This window comes from Gadus chalcogrammus, chromosome 4 (assembly GCF_026213295.1).
Source record: "Gadus chalcogrammus isolate NIFS_2021 chromosome 4, NIFS_Gcha_1.0, whole genome shotgun sequence".
Lineage (NCBI taxonomy): Eukaryota > Metazoa > Chordata > Actinopteri > Gadiformes > Gadidae > Gadus > Gadus chalcogrammus.
The window spans coordinates 30,792,710-30,807,151 of NC_079415.1; the positions used below are offsets into that span (position 1 = coordinate 30,792,710).

General features: G+C 44.1%; 2 protein-coding genes across 4 annotated transcripts; both read left to right on the forward strand.

The window, feature by feature from the left end:
- Positions 1-2,717: 2,717 nt before the first annotated feature.
- On the forward strand, positions 2,718-8,416 carry LOC130380464 (E3 ubiquitin-protein ligase TRIM39-like). Of its 3 annotated transcripts, XM_056587687.1 has the most exons (4): positions 2,718-3,202; positions 3,586-3,682; positions 3,790-4,462; positions 4,571-8,416. In XM_056587687.1, the coding sequence occupies exon 4, from the start codon at positions 4,573-4,575 to the stop codon at positions 6,190-6,192; it is 1,620 nt and encodes a 539-aa protein (XP_056443662.1). In that variant the 5' UTR covers positions 2,718-3,202; positions 3,586-3,682; positions 3,790-4,462; positions 4,571-4,572; the 3' UTR covers positions 6,193-8,416. The 3 variants fall into 3 exon arrangements, with proteins under 3 accessions (XP_056443662.1, XP_056443660.1, XP_056443661.1); XM_056587685.1 differs by having other exon boundaries at positions 2,718-3,682; XM_056587686.1 differs by having other exon boundaries at positions 2,718-3,682; positions 3,790-8,416.
- Positions 8,417-11,236: 2,820 nt separating this feature from the next.
- On the forward strand, positions 11,237-12,528 carry LOC130380471 (butyrophilin subfamily 2 member A2-like). The gene is made up of 2 exons (XM_056587695.1): positions 11,237-11,367; positions 11,475-12,528. The coding sequence occupies exon 2, from the start codon at positions 11,477-11,479 to the stop codon at positions 12,098-12,100; it is 624 nt and encodes a 207-aa protein (XP_056443670.1). The 5' UTR covers positions 11,237-11,367; positions 11,475-11,476; the 3' UTR covers positions 12,101-12,528.
- Positions 12,529-14,442: the final 1,914 nt, after the last annotated feature.

Below are 14,442 nucleotides of genomic sequence, written 5' to 3' on the forward strand. Positions count from 1 at the left end.
GAACATGTTCAGTTATTAAAGATACGTGCACACCTGTTGATGATTTGTAATGCCTGCTTCTTCTACGATTTTAGTCCTTGTATTTATTGTGTACATGTAAGGGACTATTCTTCTGTTGTATTTGTTAATGAAGCATAATTGTAATAAACAACTCAGTGGATCCAACTGAAGGTTCTCGTGTGTTCAGCCGATGGTTCTTCCCCTTTCTTCAGTTTAACTCTTTCAAGCTGAGCAGATGTTTCTCCAGAGCTTTCTGTTGGTTGTCCTATCAACACACCTGGAATGTCTCTCCAGCCCCTTGGGTCCAAGCAGCTCTCTGAGGGGTCCTGACCCCTGACCTGGACCCAGTCTTCAGTCCCAGCTCTCTGAGGGGTCCTGACCTGGACCCAGTCTTCAGTCCCAGGTCTCTGAGGGGTCCTGACCTGGACCCAGTCTTCAGTCCCAGCTCTCTAAGGGGTCCTGCCCCCTGACCTGGACCCAGTCTTCAGTCCCAGCTCTCTAAGGGGTCCTGCCCCCTGACCTGGACCCAGTCTTCAATCCCAGGTCTCTGAGGGGTCCTGACCCCTGACCTGGACCCAGTCTCCAGTCCCAGGTCTCTGAGGGGTCCTGCCCCCTGACCTGGACCCAGTCTTCAGTCTCAGGTCTCTGAGGGGTCCTGACCCCTGACCTGGACCCAGTCTCCAGTCCCAGCTCTCCAAGAGCTGCCAGCACATTGGTACTGTGGGAACCACCACAGTACCAATGTGCTGGCTGGCAGCTCCATCTTGCAACCCCATGGGCATCGGTCTCGAGGACGTCCTAGACTCACATACGTGGATGTACTCAAGAAGGATGCGGGAGCAAAAGTACCAATGAACTGGCCAGATGTATGGAGAATCGGGATGACTGGAAGGAACGATGGAGGGCTCGTCTGAGGACGACCTAGAGAGATAGTATTATCACATGGTATTATTATATTATAGTATTATTACATGGTATTATTATATTATAGTATCATCACATGGTATTATTATATTATAGTATTATCACATGGTATTATTATATTATAGTATTATCACATGGTATTATTATATTATAGTATTATTACATGGTATTATTATATTATAGTATTATCACATGGTATTATTATATTATAGTATTATTACATGGTATTATTATATTATAGTATTATCACATGGTATTATTATATTATAGTATTATTACATGGTATTATTATATTATAGTATTATCACATGGTATTATTATAGTATTATCACATGGTATTATTATATTATAGTATTATCACATGGTATTATTATATTATAGTATTATCACATGGTATTATTATAGTATAGTATTATTACATGGTATTATTATAGTATTATCACATGGTATTATTATATTATACCATTATCACATAGTATTATTATAGTATCATCACATGGTATTATTACATTATATTATTATAACATGGCATTATTATATTATAGTATTATTCCATGGTATTATTATAGTATTATCACATGGTATTATTATATTATAGTATCATCACATGGTATTATTATAGTATTATGACATGCTATTATTATATTATAGTATTATTACACAGTATTATTATATTATATATCGGCCTATATATCACACATATTCTATAAGGCAGACTTTACAGATGGCTCAGTGATCTGTGTGTGTGTGTGTGTGTGTGTGTGTGTGTGTGTGTGTGTGTGTGTGTGTGTGTGTGTGTGTGTGTGTGTGTGTGTGTTGCATAAGATTTGTCCATTGTCTCTGTGAGTCAAACCGGTTCTTTAGGTCTACCGGTCGGTCGCAGCCAGCAGCCCTTCTTCCTCCACTTCTAAAACCTTTCACCTGATTAACTTGTTTGAAGAACACTTTATATTGTAGTACTCATGGATTGCCTCTTGTCCAATCAAATAACTTCAGATGTTGTACAAAACTGTTTTTTTGTGTGAGCTGAGCTCCATGTCAGGACATGGAATAAGCATATCCAAGGACATCACTAAACGGTGTTGTTCCTCGCCTCGGCGACATGCAGTAATGTACTGATAGCATACCCAGGCTATTATTACATGGTATTAATATATATCTGTATTCTGACTATATTAAGGCAGCCTTTACAGTTGGCTCAGTGATCTGTGTGTGTGTGTGTGTGTGTGTGTGTGTGTGTGTGTGTGTGTGTGTGTGTGTGTGGTTGTGTGTGTGTGTGTGTGTGTGTGTGTGTGTGTGTGTGTGTGTGTGTGTGTGTGTGTGTGTGTGTGTGTGTGTGTGTGTGTTGAGAGTGGATAAGTGTATGAATGCATGTAACTGTATTTGTTCAGGAGGAGGCGCTGTTGCGCCGAATATGTCCTGGAGCCTCGTGTGACTGATGACACCACTACCTTATAAGGGGGCTGTTACCCTCCTCTCTATCTCTACCTGACTCTCACGGAGAGCAGCATGTTGTGACCAGTTCTTCAATAAACATTGTCACGAGATTGATGACTGAAGAGATAAACGTCTGAACGTCTGTTCATCCCTTAGAATTATTATTCCGCTGTGCAGGGTAGGCAGAAGGAATAAGCCTACCTGCTAACACTGTGTGTGTGTGTGTGTGTGTGTGTGTGTGTGTGTGTGTGTGTGTGTGTGTGTGTGTGTGTGTGTGTGTGTGCGCGCGCGCGCGCGCTTTGTAGCTTTCGATTTCCCAGAAAACACGTGACCCACGCTGAGAGGTGCGGCTCCAGTCCATGCTCCAGTCAAACCGCTTCAGCTCGGTTACTTACTTCCTCATCTTAAACTTCTGTCGCAGCGAGGAGCCTTTCTTTCTCCGCTTTGAAAACCTTTCACCTGATTAACTTGTTTTATGAACACTTTAATCTCCGTTTCTTCCCTTACATTTATTCTTGTATAACTTTATACCGTATGGGACGAATTTTAATTCGTTTTATAACGTTTACTTCCGTTTATAACGTCTTTAGGTTACTGGTATATAATAATGAGTTTACTGTAGAGAATACAACGTTAGTTCATGTTTCACTGCTTTTCTGACCCGTGTGATGAACTAAACACTGCGTTCAATTATATTTACGTGATATCTGTGTTCGTAGCGACAGGCCAGACTGTTGCTGGACTGTACCACTTTCACAGGGGGGTTCCTGTGGGTCTAACCACAGCTTGGGCCATAGAGGGAAAGAAAGATTCTCGTTGGTCATAAGAGGATACCCTATCGGTGTGTTGAGCTTCACCAGTTGATTTATGGAATCTGTGGTTCAGTAAAGTGACAGAATTCAGACTTGGTTCCAGAAAAGAGAAATTATTCAAACGTTCTTTACTTTTTAAATTTTACAACAATGCTTTTTTTAAGTCTTTTGTATATATTTTTTGTGTTAAGCACAATGACAGTCTCCAAGGTGTTTAATTCTCATCTCTCAGTTCTCATCTGCTGTACACATCTGTACTGTAGTGAGGGCAGTGTGGTTATGTTGTGGGGTTCATATTGACGGTCTATGACGTCCATAATGCTTTAGTGTGACGCAGTCACAATGATCTCTCAATAAACAACTAAAGTTCAGAAGGCATATTAATTGATGGATGAGTTGTGTTTGTGTCCAGGTCTCCAGTATACTATGGATGAGGAGAGAGAGGAGAGGGATCCTACCTCTACGACCACTCTGTCTGGGGAACATGGCCGCCGGAGCAAAGCTAAGAGGTAAGAAGAGGATCTCTCTGTCTGTGACTGTTGTCCATCCCAGAGCTCAGCAGTGATACATCATGACTCCATCATTAGTCTGAGTAAAAGCTGTGTGTGTGTTGAAGCCCAGAGCAACAGCAGAGAGCAGACCCCCCTGGAACCAGCTGTGTCTCCATGAAGAGTGACTGGTCTATGGATCATCCTCCTGAATTTAAAGATGGACGGCCCTCCAGAGACGAGAGGTAGGAGTTTTAAACAGACTGGAGTGGCTCAAAACTAATCCAACTTTTTCTAAAAAAAAAAGTGTGTGTGTTGAAGCCCAGAGCAGCAGCAGAGAGCAGACTCCCCTGGACCCAGCAATCGTATGAATAAAATTAATATTAAGACGACTTGTAGCAGACTTTACAGGTTTAATGTTAAAGGTTCAATGGCTTTCAAACAGCCCCATTTATTGAATCAGTTTGAATTTATCTTTGGAGGTGAAAGGATTTGTTGAAACAAATTATCTGTGAGGAATAACACAGGTCTGGGTAGAAATGTAGAAACTGAGTGCTCTATTTAAATGAGCATTATAACTCTCATCGGGGAGAGTTCCTACAGCAGCGTAACACCAATGTGCCTTGGGGGCAGAGCTACGTGTAGGGGAGGAGAGGAGAGGACTTCATGTCGAGGAAACGAAACCTAAGGTACATATAAACCAAAGCCAGTCGAAGAGGGGGCAGTTCTCTCTTTCAGTGTCTTTCAGTAAAATAACACGCATTTTGGGACGAAATACCGACGGAAAGAAACAACAACAAGGTGAGTAAAACAGCACAACTTTGAGAGAAGTTAAAACCTCTCTTCCCTTTATGGTATTAGAACAATAATGGACTTGCTCAATACATAAACCTTGTCGTCTGTGTCTAGGGATGGCCACTGCCAACGTTTCCTGGTCTGAGAACTTTTCATGTTCCATCTGTCTGGATGTGTTCAAAAACCCAGTTTCCACACCATGTGGACACAACTTCTGCAGAACCTGTGTTACAAAGTTATGGGATGAACAAGTCAAGTGCAAATGTCCTGTTTGCAACGAGCTTTTCAACACAAGACCTGATTTACGTGTCAATAACCTCTTATCAGAGATGGTTGATCGGTTTGGAACGTCCGTACGAGTAAAAGAGCAGCCTTGTGCTGAACCAGGAGAAGTTCCCTGTGACGTCTGTACTGGGACCCAGCTGAAGGCTGTGAAGTCCTGCCTTGAGTGTTTTACCTCTTACTGCCAAACCCACCTGGAGCCACATCAGAGAGTCACAGGGCTGAAGAAACATCGGCTGGTCGAGCCTATGGACCGTCTTGAAGACAGGATGTGTAACAAACACGACCGACTTCTGGAGCTCTTCTGCCAGACTGAACAGGCGTGTGTGTGTCAGTTCTGCACGGTGACAGACCACAGGTCCCATCCTATTGTGACTCTAAAGGAAGAATATGACATGAAGACGGCCCAGCTGGGGAAGATAGAGGCTGAAGTTCCACAGATGATCCAGGAGAGACAAAAAAATATCCAGGAGATTAAAGACACAGTTAAACGCAGCAAAGCGGACGCAGACAGAGAGATAGCCGATGGTGTGCAGGTCCTCACTGCTCTGATGCGCTGCATTGAAAAGTGCCAGGAGGATCTCAACCAAATGGTTAAAGAGAGACTGAAAGACACAGAGAAACAAGCTGAAGACCTCATCAAAGAGCTGGAGCAGGAGATAGAAGATCTGACCAATAGAAGCTCAGAGGTGAAGCAGCTCTCGCACACTAAAGACCACCTCCACTTCCTCCAGGCCTTCAGATCCCTGAAGGATCCTCCACCCACCAGGGACTGTACGAAGGTGGAGATCCGTCCCCCGTTTTACGTAGGGACCTTGAGGAGATCCCTGGATCAGCTGAATGAGAAACTGAACATGGAGATTAAGAATTTGCGTAATGTTGCTGAACTGAAGAGGGTCCAGCAGTATGAAGTAGATGTGACTCTGGATCCCAATACAGCTCATCCCCGTCTCATCCTGTCTGAGGATGGGAAACAAGTACATGAGGGAAATGTAATGATTTATATCCCAGACAACTGTCAGAGATTTCAACAGTATGTGCATGTTCTCACGAGGCAGAGCTTCTCCTCAGGGAGATTTTACTTCGAGGTCCAGGTTAAAGACAGGACTGTATGGTGTTTAGGAGTGGCCCTAGAGTCCATCAACAGAAAAAATCAGATCCTAGAGACCCCTGGGAATGGTTTATGGATTCTTGACTCCAACACCAATGGGTTGGTATTTAAAGATAACCCTGCTGTCTGTCTCCCTCTGAAAGCTAAGCTCCAGAAGGTTGGGGTGTTTGTTGATTATGATGAGGGTCTGGTCTCCTTCTATGATGTTGAAGCCAGGGTTCATATCTACTCTGCTACTGGCTGCACTTTCAGTGAGCCTCTCTATCCGTTCCTCTCTCTAAGTCATTATGGAGATATAAACTCTCCCCCCCTGATCATCTCACCTGTCAATGAAACAGACTAGGGCCTTTGTTTGATAATCTAACAAACAAACGACCATAAACAAAGAATGTTGTTTTCTGAATGATAATCTCTACTATTTGTGATCTGAGAGGTCTGTATTGAGGTGCTACTGCTGTCATCTAACAAGGAGAAATTCATAAAGAAATATCCCTTACTATTATAAAATATAGCCCATTGTAAATTATTAGATTCCACTATATTTTATAAATGTGTGTTTCCCCTGTTCTTTTTCTGAGTTTATTGCTATAATATTGTAAATGGTTGCAGTTATAAAATGTCTGGGGGATACGGTTGTTTATGTTACATTACTATTAGTTTATATTTTGGAATCAATGACTGAGGCAATTTATCTTCTATACTTTTCTGATTTCAATAAAATGGAAAAAAATGGAATCGGTACATTCTTTGTGGAATAGATATTTTCAGGGGAACAGGTACATTACGTTTGTACACACATTGTACTATTTCGATTTGCTTAGTCAAATATTTGAAGAACTTAAACTTGGGTGGTGTGGATTTGAAAGAAAAGGCACATACAAAAATACACCTTATATATCTCTGCTACTGGCTGTATTTTTAGAGAGCCCCTTCATCCATGTGATCATGAGGGTGGCACAAAACTGACTAGGACCTTTTTTAATAATAAAATAACCAAAACAACTGATGCTGTTTCCTGAATAAGAATCTGTACCATCTGAGATCTAAATGAACTGCATTAATGTTGTACTGCTGTCCTTTAACAAGGAAGATTTCATTAAGAAAATAACCCTGACTATTATAAAATATAACCCATTGTAAATGATTGCATTACTACTTGAAAAAATGACCATTATCAGGCGTTTGTACCCAGAGCGTCCAGTGAGATGAAGGCCCAGGTCTGGGCTGCTCAGGGAGGACATTGGGGATCCTTTGGACGAGGAGCCTAAACAAACCAACCAAGCGGGTCCCCTGAGCCCCTCAACAGTCCTGGTTCATTGTGGGGCTGCAGGGCTGCCGGCTCCCCTGTGAACGCCCCTTCAGTTCAGCTTCAATAAGAGGAGGACAGGTGTGTCACATCAGAGCCTAATCAGCAGGGGACCGGCTCACCCTATCAGCCAATCAGAGGTGATGCCTGAACCAACAGGGGACCTAACCCTAACCCTAACCCTGACCCTAATATAAATAAAGTTTTCACGTTATAAATTCTAATCGGAATTGATTGAAAATGAATACATTCTTTTATTCTTTATCTTTGCATGCCGGTATTTGTTTATGTCCATTTTATATATGTGCGGATGGAAGCATATTCAATGTGTTTCAGTGTCATGGCAATCATGGAAATAATATGTTAAATATGCAAATAATGTGTTAGATCTGCAGTGATGGGCTTGTGTCACACTTCCACATTGTGCTTTGAACTCAGTAGTCGATTATATTTTGACTTGCAGAATGCAAAATAGACCACAGACACCTAGTTTGCAGAGTTAGGTAGCCCCCCCCCCCAGCCCCCTCTATACCACTGTGGTTCACACTGCATGAGTTGCATCCTGTATTTACCACCTCCTTATAGAAGATGCATATTTTATTATATATTCATTCTTTTTTCAAACAAAAGTGAATGTTTCTTTTGTTTTTTTTATTGTTCATCTGATTATTTTATGCCCTCTGTTCAGAGAGCAGAAACATTTTCAGGAAGAGAAATTATTAAATAAAATAGGTATACAAAACATACATAAATACCTATTTATGTAAACATAAATAGGTATACATAAATCATGTAATCTTGTGAGCGAGTAAATTGACATTGGTGACAGTGGTGTTTAACACCAGCTACGTCCATGCAAAATATAGCAACGTATCATTAAGTTGCAAAAACGTTTGAAAAGTGGCACAGGTCTTTAGGCTTGATTATTTGCATTAACATGATGAATCTATAAAAAGCAATACGGCACAAAATATTTCTGAAAACTAATATAACTTCACTTCATTCGAACGTGTACTGCTCTGCCATTTTCAAGAACCCGCCCAGTGAACGCAGAGGATTGTGGGTAGTTTTGGCTCGTCTAGGATGCAGCGATGCATCCTTGAAAAATCTCGGAATTCTCCAAAACAAAGGACGCAAAAATGGCGCGGCTTTCTAGTGTCCTCAACATTGGAACAGTGCTTGTCGGCGTTCTATGACGTAGCGTCCTTAAAAGGGCGGCCGTTGAGCATGCTTCCTTGACATTGGGAAACAGCCGGGGTCAGCGAATAGAAATAGGAAAAGTAATCAAATTATCGATTCAAAGTCATTCATTAAAGGTTGCATAGGTGATTTGCTTTTTTGGCCATTTTTGCAAAATTACTTGAAATCCTTATCATAACCCACTTACAGCCACTGAGTTAGAAGTACTGACATGAAAATTAAACTTGTCAATCATCTGTGGAACGGGCAGGGCTCGAAAAACTCCAGCCAATCATATCCATTGCCACCGAGTTTCATTGGACAGTAAGTACGTCAATCAAACGGTCGTACTGCACTCCCCCGCGCCCCGCGCGCGACCCCTTCGTGCAGTACTCGTGACCCAGAGCTCGTGACCCAGAGCAAGCTCCTGTTTGTTGTTATCCTGCGGTATCTACTGGAACTAGTTAATCCACATTTGGACCTAGCAGTAGAAGACAATTTCCATGGCAGACAAGACGCCACCATCCCCACCACCACCACCACCAGCAAAGAGAAGGAAAACTCTTTTTCAGAGAGTAATTTATAATAAAAACGCTGAAAGAGAAAAACTGAAATCAAGAATAATCCTAGGCGCTGCTTTCGAACGTTGGCGGCAACTGAAGGACGAGAAGGGTCTAAAAACCGATGCTTGTGTGGCGGTTGACCTAGTTTCAAAGTTTATACCGTTTATACTCGGTAATACCGGTGTGGAGACGAGTGTATTACTCGGTGTGAAAATGTCCACACCGCGGCAACCCTAGTGAAAACCAGGACTTCCAATACAATTATATGAAACAAACATACATTTTCTAAAAATAGTAATGATTTATGTGACCGTTTAATGTTTATAACATCTGGTGCAACCATAGCAGCGAGAACGTATTCTCAGCAGGGGGTGCTGGGAAAAAAAAAAACTCAGCCTGCACTAGACTCGCAACTCGTTACATTGATAAAAAAAGATGTATAGCAGCGCAGCTCAATTACACCAGTGCATGCGCGCACAGTTGAAAATCGATCGTTCACATCCAGCTGCTCACAGAACAAGTTTAGCGCACCACCGCTACCCTCACACTTTTTTATATAACCTTTTTTCAGCACTAGGTCATATGAGCATTAAATAAATGCTGCGTCTCAAAATGCCTTGGACAGCAGCGAGGATGACTCGCTTTGCCACGGGCCGAAACAGTTCGGAGCGACCACAGCCAGAGCGAACACAGCGGGGCAGAGGAGTGTCAGGAATAGTCTTTGGTGTACACATCAGTACGGCCTATTTGCACTACTGTTTAGTGGCAATGCAGTGTTTTATTCGATGCCTTTTTATTTTCGTATATTATTTCAATGAATACAATTTATTTATTCATAAAAACCGGATCTGGTCTTCAAATCTTTTTTCCAAATATAGGTCGTCTTACAATGGGGTTTGTGTTTATATTCGGACCAATACGGTACAGCGGGCGCTCACATGACGTTAAGCATTTCCTGGTGCATAATGTGACGCTTCAGAAACTAAAATCCCGTTTCTCCCCGTTGAACCGACAACACATAACCGGCGTTTTCAGAAATCTCCACTCTGGCCGGAGTTTTTAGAAATGATCGTTTTCTGTGATAAGACAGGGCCTCGGACAGGGGGTGTTGCAGCACCCCTACTTCCCGCGGTACTGGGTGCAACTTACAGCTGAATGTAGTGCCATGTTGTTAAACGAAAACCTACGCTAGCCTGGCTCGCTCTCGCGCATCTCTGTTCGCGCTCGTGCATGATTGCGCGTCCAGGTACTTGGAATGGGTGGAGTCAGAGTCAGCGTTGAAGGAGAGGGGGTAGGACCATTTGAGTTGTGTATTTTCAAAATCTGCTGGCGTTTCGCAAATCACCTACCCAACCTTTAATTCATGAATTGAGATCCTTCCTGAACTACGGGCCGTTCTGTGCTTCTCTGAGGGCGCGGTCGAGCCACCAGGGACGAGAGATTAAAATCACCCAAAGGATTCCTGGAATCTTGTTTTTTCGTTGTTTGGTTGATGAAAGGTTACGGCAGCTGGAAACACATGTGTTTCCAGCTGCCGTAACTGACAGTGCTGGGTTATCAGGTTACGTCAATCAAATGTCCTGGCTCCACCGCAGAGACGGTGAAAACCTGATCTGCAATTCTGCCCCGCCTTTCTATGGAAAACTACTGTCTACCAGACGTCAGCCAGAATGCATTTTTTTTTATTCAGAAGGTTGGGACCAGCTCCAACAGCGTGTTTGGTTTTCTTCACAACTTGACTGCAATTGACCTTGCACACCTTGATAACCCTAAATAACCACTACAACTAAACTACCTACTAGTTGTCCATCACATCAGATTTTCACACTGTCCCTGGCATGTTAAGAGCTACCCATAATGCACTAATGCGACATTGTTAAATGCCACGGCAGATATGAGGTTTGTTTTGCCATTATTTCTGTTAGGCATTCTCCTGACTTGACCTGTTTGATTAAGTTGATTAAATCCCCCGACTGACCAGACTGTATCGCTGTCTGCTGCTCTCAGCTCTGCTGCTCGTGTGTGCACTGTGCGCGTGCACATCAGGGAGAGTTCCTACAGCAGCGTATAGCGCCAATAAACAGCTCTTTGCTGTTTCCGTCGAAAATCGCATCAGGGTTGGAAAGTATTCGGGGAAATACGGGAAACCCGGGTCGATCAACGCCGGTTAATCAGGGTTACAGTCGCAAATCCCCACTAAATCACCACAATGTCTCTCGTTCTGCAACGGCTCTCTTTTAACTCAGACAGAAGAGAACACACATCAACGCATTTGAAGAGGCCGACAAGGTGAATGAATGTAGTGCACTCACGTACCTCGGGGGCGGAGCCAGGTGTTAGGGGAGGAGGGGAGAGGACATCATGTTGAGGAAACGAAACCTAAAGCGCCACAACGTGGAAGCAGTTCTCTCTTTCGGGAGATAGTAACTAACACGCATTAAATAGTCTGACAGACAGAAAAAACAACAAGGTGACTAAAGCAGCACAACTATGAGATAAGTTAAAACCGCTTTTTCTGTTATGGAATAACAAATATAATGGGATTGCTCAATACATACATTTGTCGTCTGTGTCTAGGAATGTCCTGTGCCAACACTTCCTGGTCTGAGCCTCTTGAACTGAAGATGGTCCAGCAGTATGAAGTAGATGTGACTCTGGATCCTGATACAGCTCATCACTGGCTCATCCTGTCTGAGGATGGGAAACAAGTACATGATGGCGGGAATCCTCCCAGACGACTTGGAAAACTCCCAGACAACCCTAAGACATTTACAAATGGTACATATGTCCTCACGAGGCAGAGCTTCTCCTCAGGGAGATTTTACTTTGAGGTCCAGGTTAAAGACAATGCACAATGGTGTTTAGGAGTGGCCAGAGAGTCCATCAACAGAAAAGGTGATATCAGATTATCCCCTGAGACAGGATACTGGTTTCTTAACTACTACAAGGATGGGTTGGTATTCGGAGATAACCCTGATGTCCGTCTCCCTCTGAGAGCTGAGCTCCAGAAGGTGGGGGTGTTTGTTGATTATGATGAAGGTCTGGTCTCCTTCTATGACGTGGAAGCCAGGGTTCATATCTACTCTGCTACTGGCTACACCTTCAGTGAGCCTCTCTATCCATTCCTCTGCCCAGGTCCCCACAAATATGAAGGTACAAACTCTGCCCCCCTGATCATCTCACCTGTCAATCAAACAGACTAGGACCTTTGTTAGATAATAAAATATTCAAACATCCAATACAACTAATGTTGTATCATGAATTAGAATCTCTACTATGTGAGATCTGAGAAAACTCCATTAATGTTGTACTGCTGTCATTTAACAAGGAGAATTTCAGTAGTGAAGCCTGACTATTATAAATTATTGCCCATTATAACCCACATTATATACCCAACATTATACTGCTATAAAATTGTCAATGGCTGCAGCTGCGTCAAACATGTTTTGAGGTTATACGTGTATGTTTATATCATAATCATCTAAACATTACTAGTAGTTTATACTTCAGAATCATGAATGAAAACACAATCTGATGAGGCGATCACTTTTAATGTCCACCATACTACAACACAAAGGTCACAGTGACTACATGTCAACATTCCCCCCATGTGTGAGTACCGTGACTTTGTCTCGTCATCTCTCCTCCTCTCCCTCCTCTCATCTTAGTTTCTCCTCCCTCCCCTCCTCCTCCCTCCCTCACCTCCTCCTCCCTCCCCCTACCCATCCTTCCTTTTTCCTTCGACCCTCCCTCCGCCTCCAACTCCACCCTTTCTCCTCCCCTTCCTCTTCCTACCCCTCCCGTCCCTCAACACCTCCACTCACACCTTTCCTCTCCTCCTCCCCTACATAACTCCTCCTCCTCCTCCCCTACGTACCTCCTCCTCCTCCTCCTCCTCCTCCTCCTCCTCCTCCTCCTCCCCCTCCTCCTCCTCCCCCTCCTCATCCCCCTCATCCTCCTCCTCCTCTACCTCCTCCTCCTCCTCCCCCTCATCCTCCTCCTCCTCATCCTCCTCCTCCTCCTCCTCCTCCCCTACGTACCTCCTCCTCCCCCTCCTCCTCCTCCCCCTCATCCTCCTCCTCCTCTACCTCCTCCTCCTCCCCCTCATCCTCCTCCTCCTCATCCTCCTCCTCCTCCTCTACCTCCTCCTCCTCCTCCCCCTCATCCTCCTCCTCCTCTACCTCCTCCTCCTCCTCCTCCTCCTCCTCCCCCTCCTCCTCTACCTGCTCCTCCTCCTCTACCTGCTCCTCCTCCTCCACCTCCTTCTCTACCTGCTCCTCCTCCTCCTCCTCTTCCTCTCTCATCCTCCCCCCCTCCTTTCTCCTCTTCCTCCCCCTCCTCCTCCTCTTCCTCCTCAGAATCTTGCCCCATGGTGCTCTCCAAGAAGCCCAACAACATGTGCTTGGCCGGGGTCAACTACACCCCCGACCTCAGCTGTCCTCCACCCTCTCCACCTTCCTTCCCCTACACGCACACACACACACCACACACCACACACCACACACACACACACACACACACACACACACACACACACACAGGTGCATGCATGCGCACACACATTTTTGTTTATTCATCTTTTTTTGCCTTTACCTTTATGCCTTCACCTTGTCTGGACAGGTGTGTGTGTGTGTGTGCAGGCACGTACGTGCCCCTGTGTTTGTGTGTATGTGCCCCTGTGTTTGTGTGTGTGCGTGTGTATGTCCGTGCCGGTGTCTAACAGAAATAGAGCGATGAGGGGGAGATACTGTGTGCTAATTAACCAAAGCTAGCTCCCTGAATGGGGAACTAAACAGTTACTTTATGTAGTTTGTGTTTTAGTTTTGTTCCAGTATGTTTTGTTTCTTTCACGGGGAACAAGGCGCTGAACTCTGGTCCTCGTTCCTCTATATACTGTGATCCTATTGGCTCATCTTATCCTGGACCTTTCTGTTAGGTATCCTCCTGACTTGACCAGTTTTATTAAGTTGAATAAAGGCAAAAACATTTTGAACAACAAGGAATGTTGAGTTAATACACGTTTCACAACAAATGTGAAACGTGTTCCCTGTGTGTGTGTGTGTGTGTGTGTGTGTGTGTGTGTGTGTGTGTGTGTGTGTGTGTGTGTGTGTGTGTGTGTGTGTGTGTGTGTGTGTGTGTGTGTGTGTGTGTGTGTGTGTGTGTGTGTTTCTCAGAACTACTTTTACCAGCAGGGGGTGCTCTAGTACTACAAACGGGGAAAACTTTCCAAAAGCAAAAGGAGATCCCCACTGACCAGACTGTATCACTGTCTAGTGCTCTCAGCTCTGCTGCTCGTGTGTGCACTGTGCGCGTGCATATCGGGGAGAGCAGAGTTCCTGTAGCAGCGTAGCGCCAATAAACAGCTCTTTGTCATGGTTTCCGTCGAAAATGGGATCGGGGTTGGATCTAAAGTATTCGGGGAAGCCAATCATGTATCTACACCGATGATCCCAGTTACAATTGCAAATAACCACTAAATCACCACAATGTCTCTCGTTCTGCACCGGCTCTCTTTTAACTCCAGAAAGAAGAGAACACACATCAA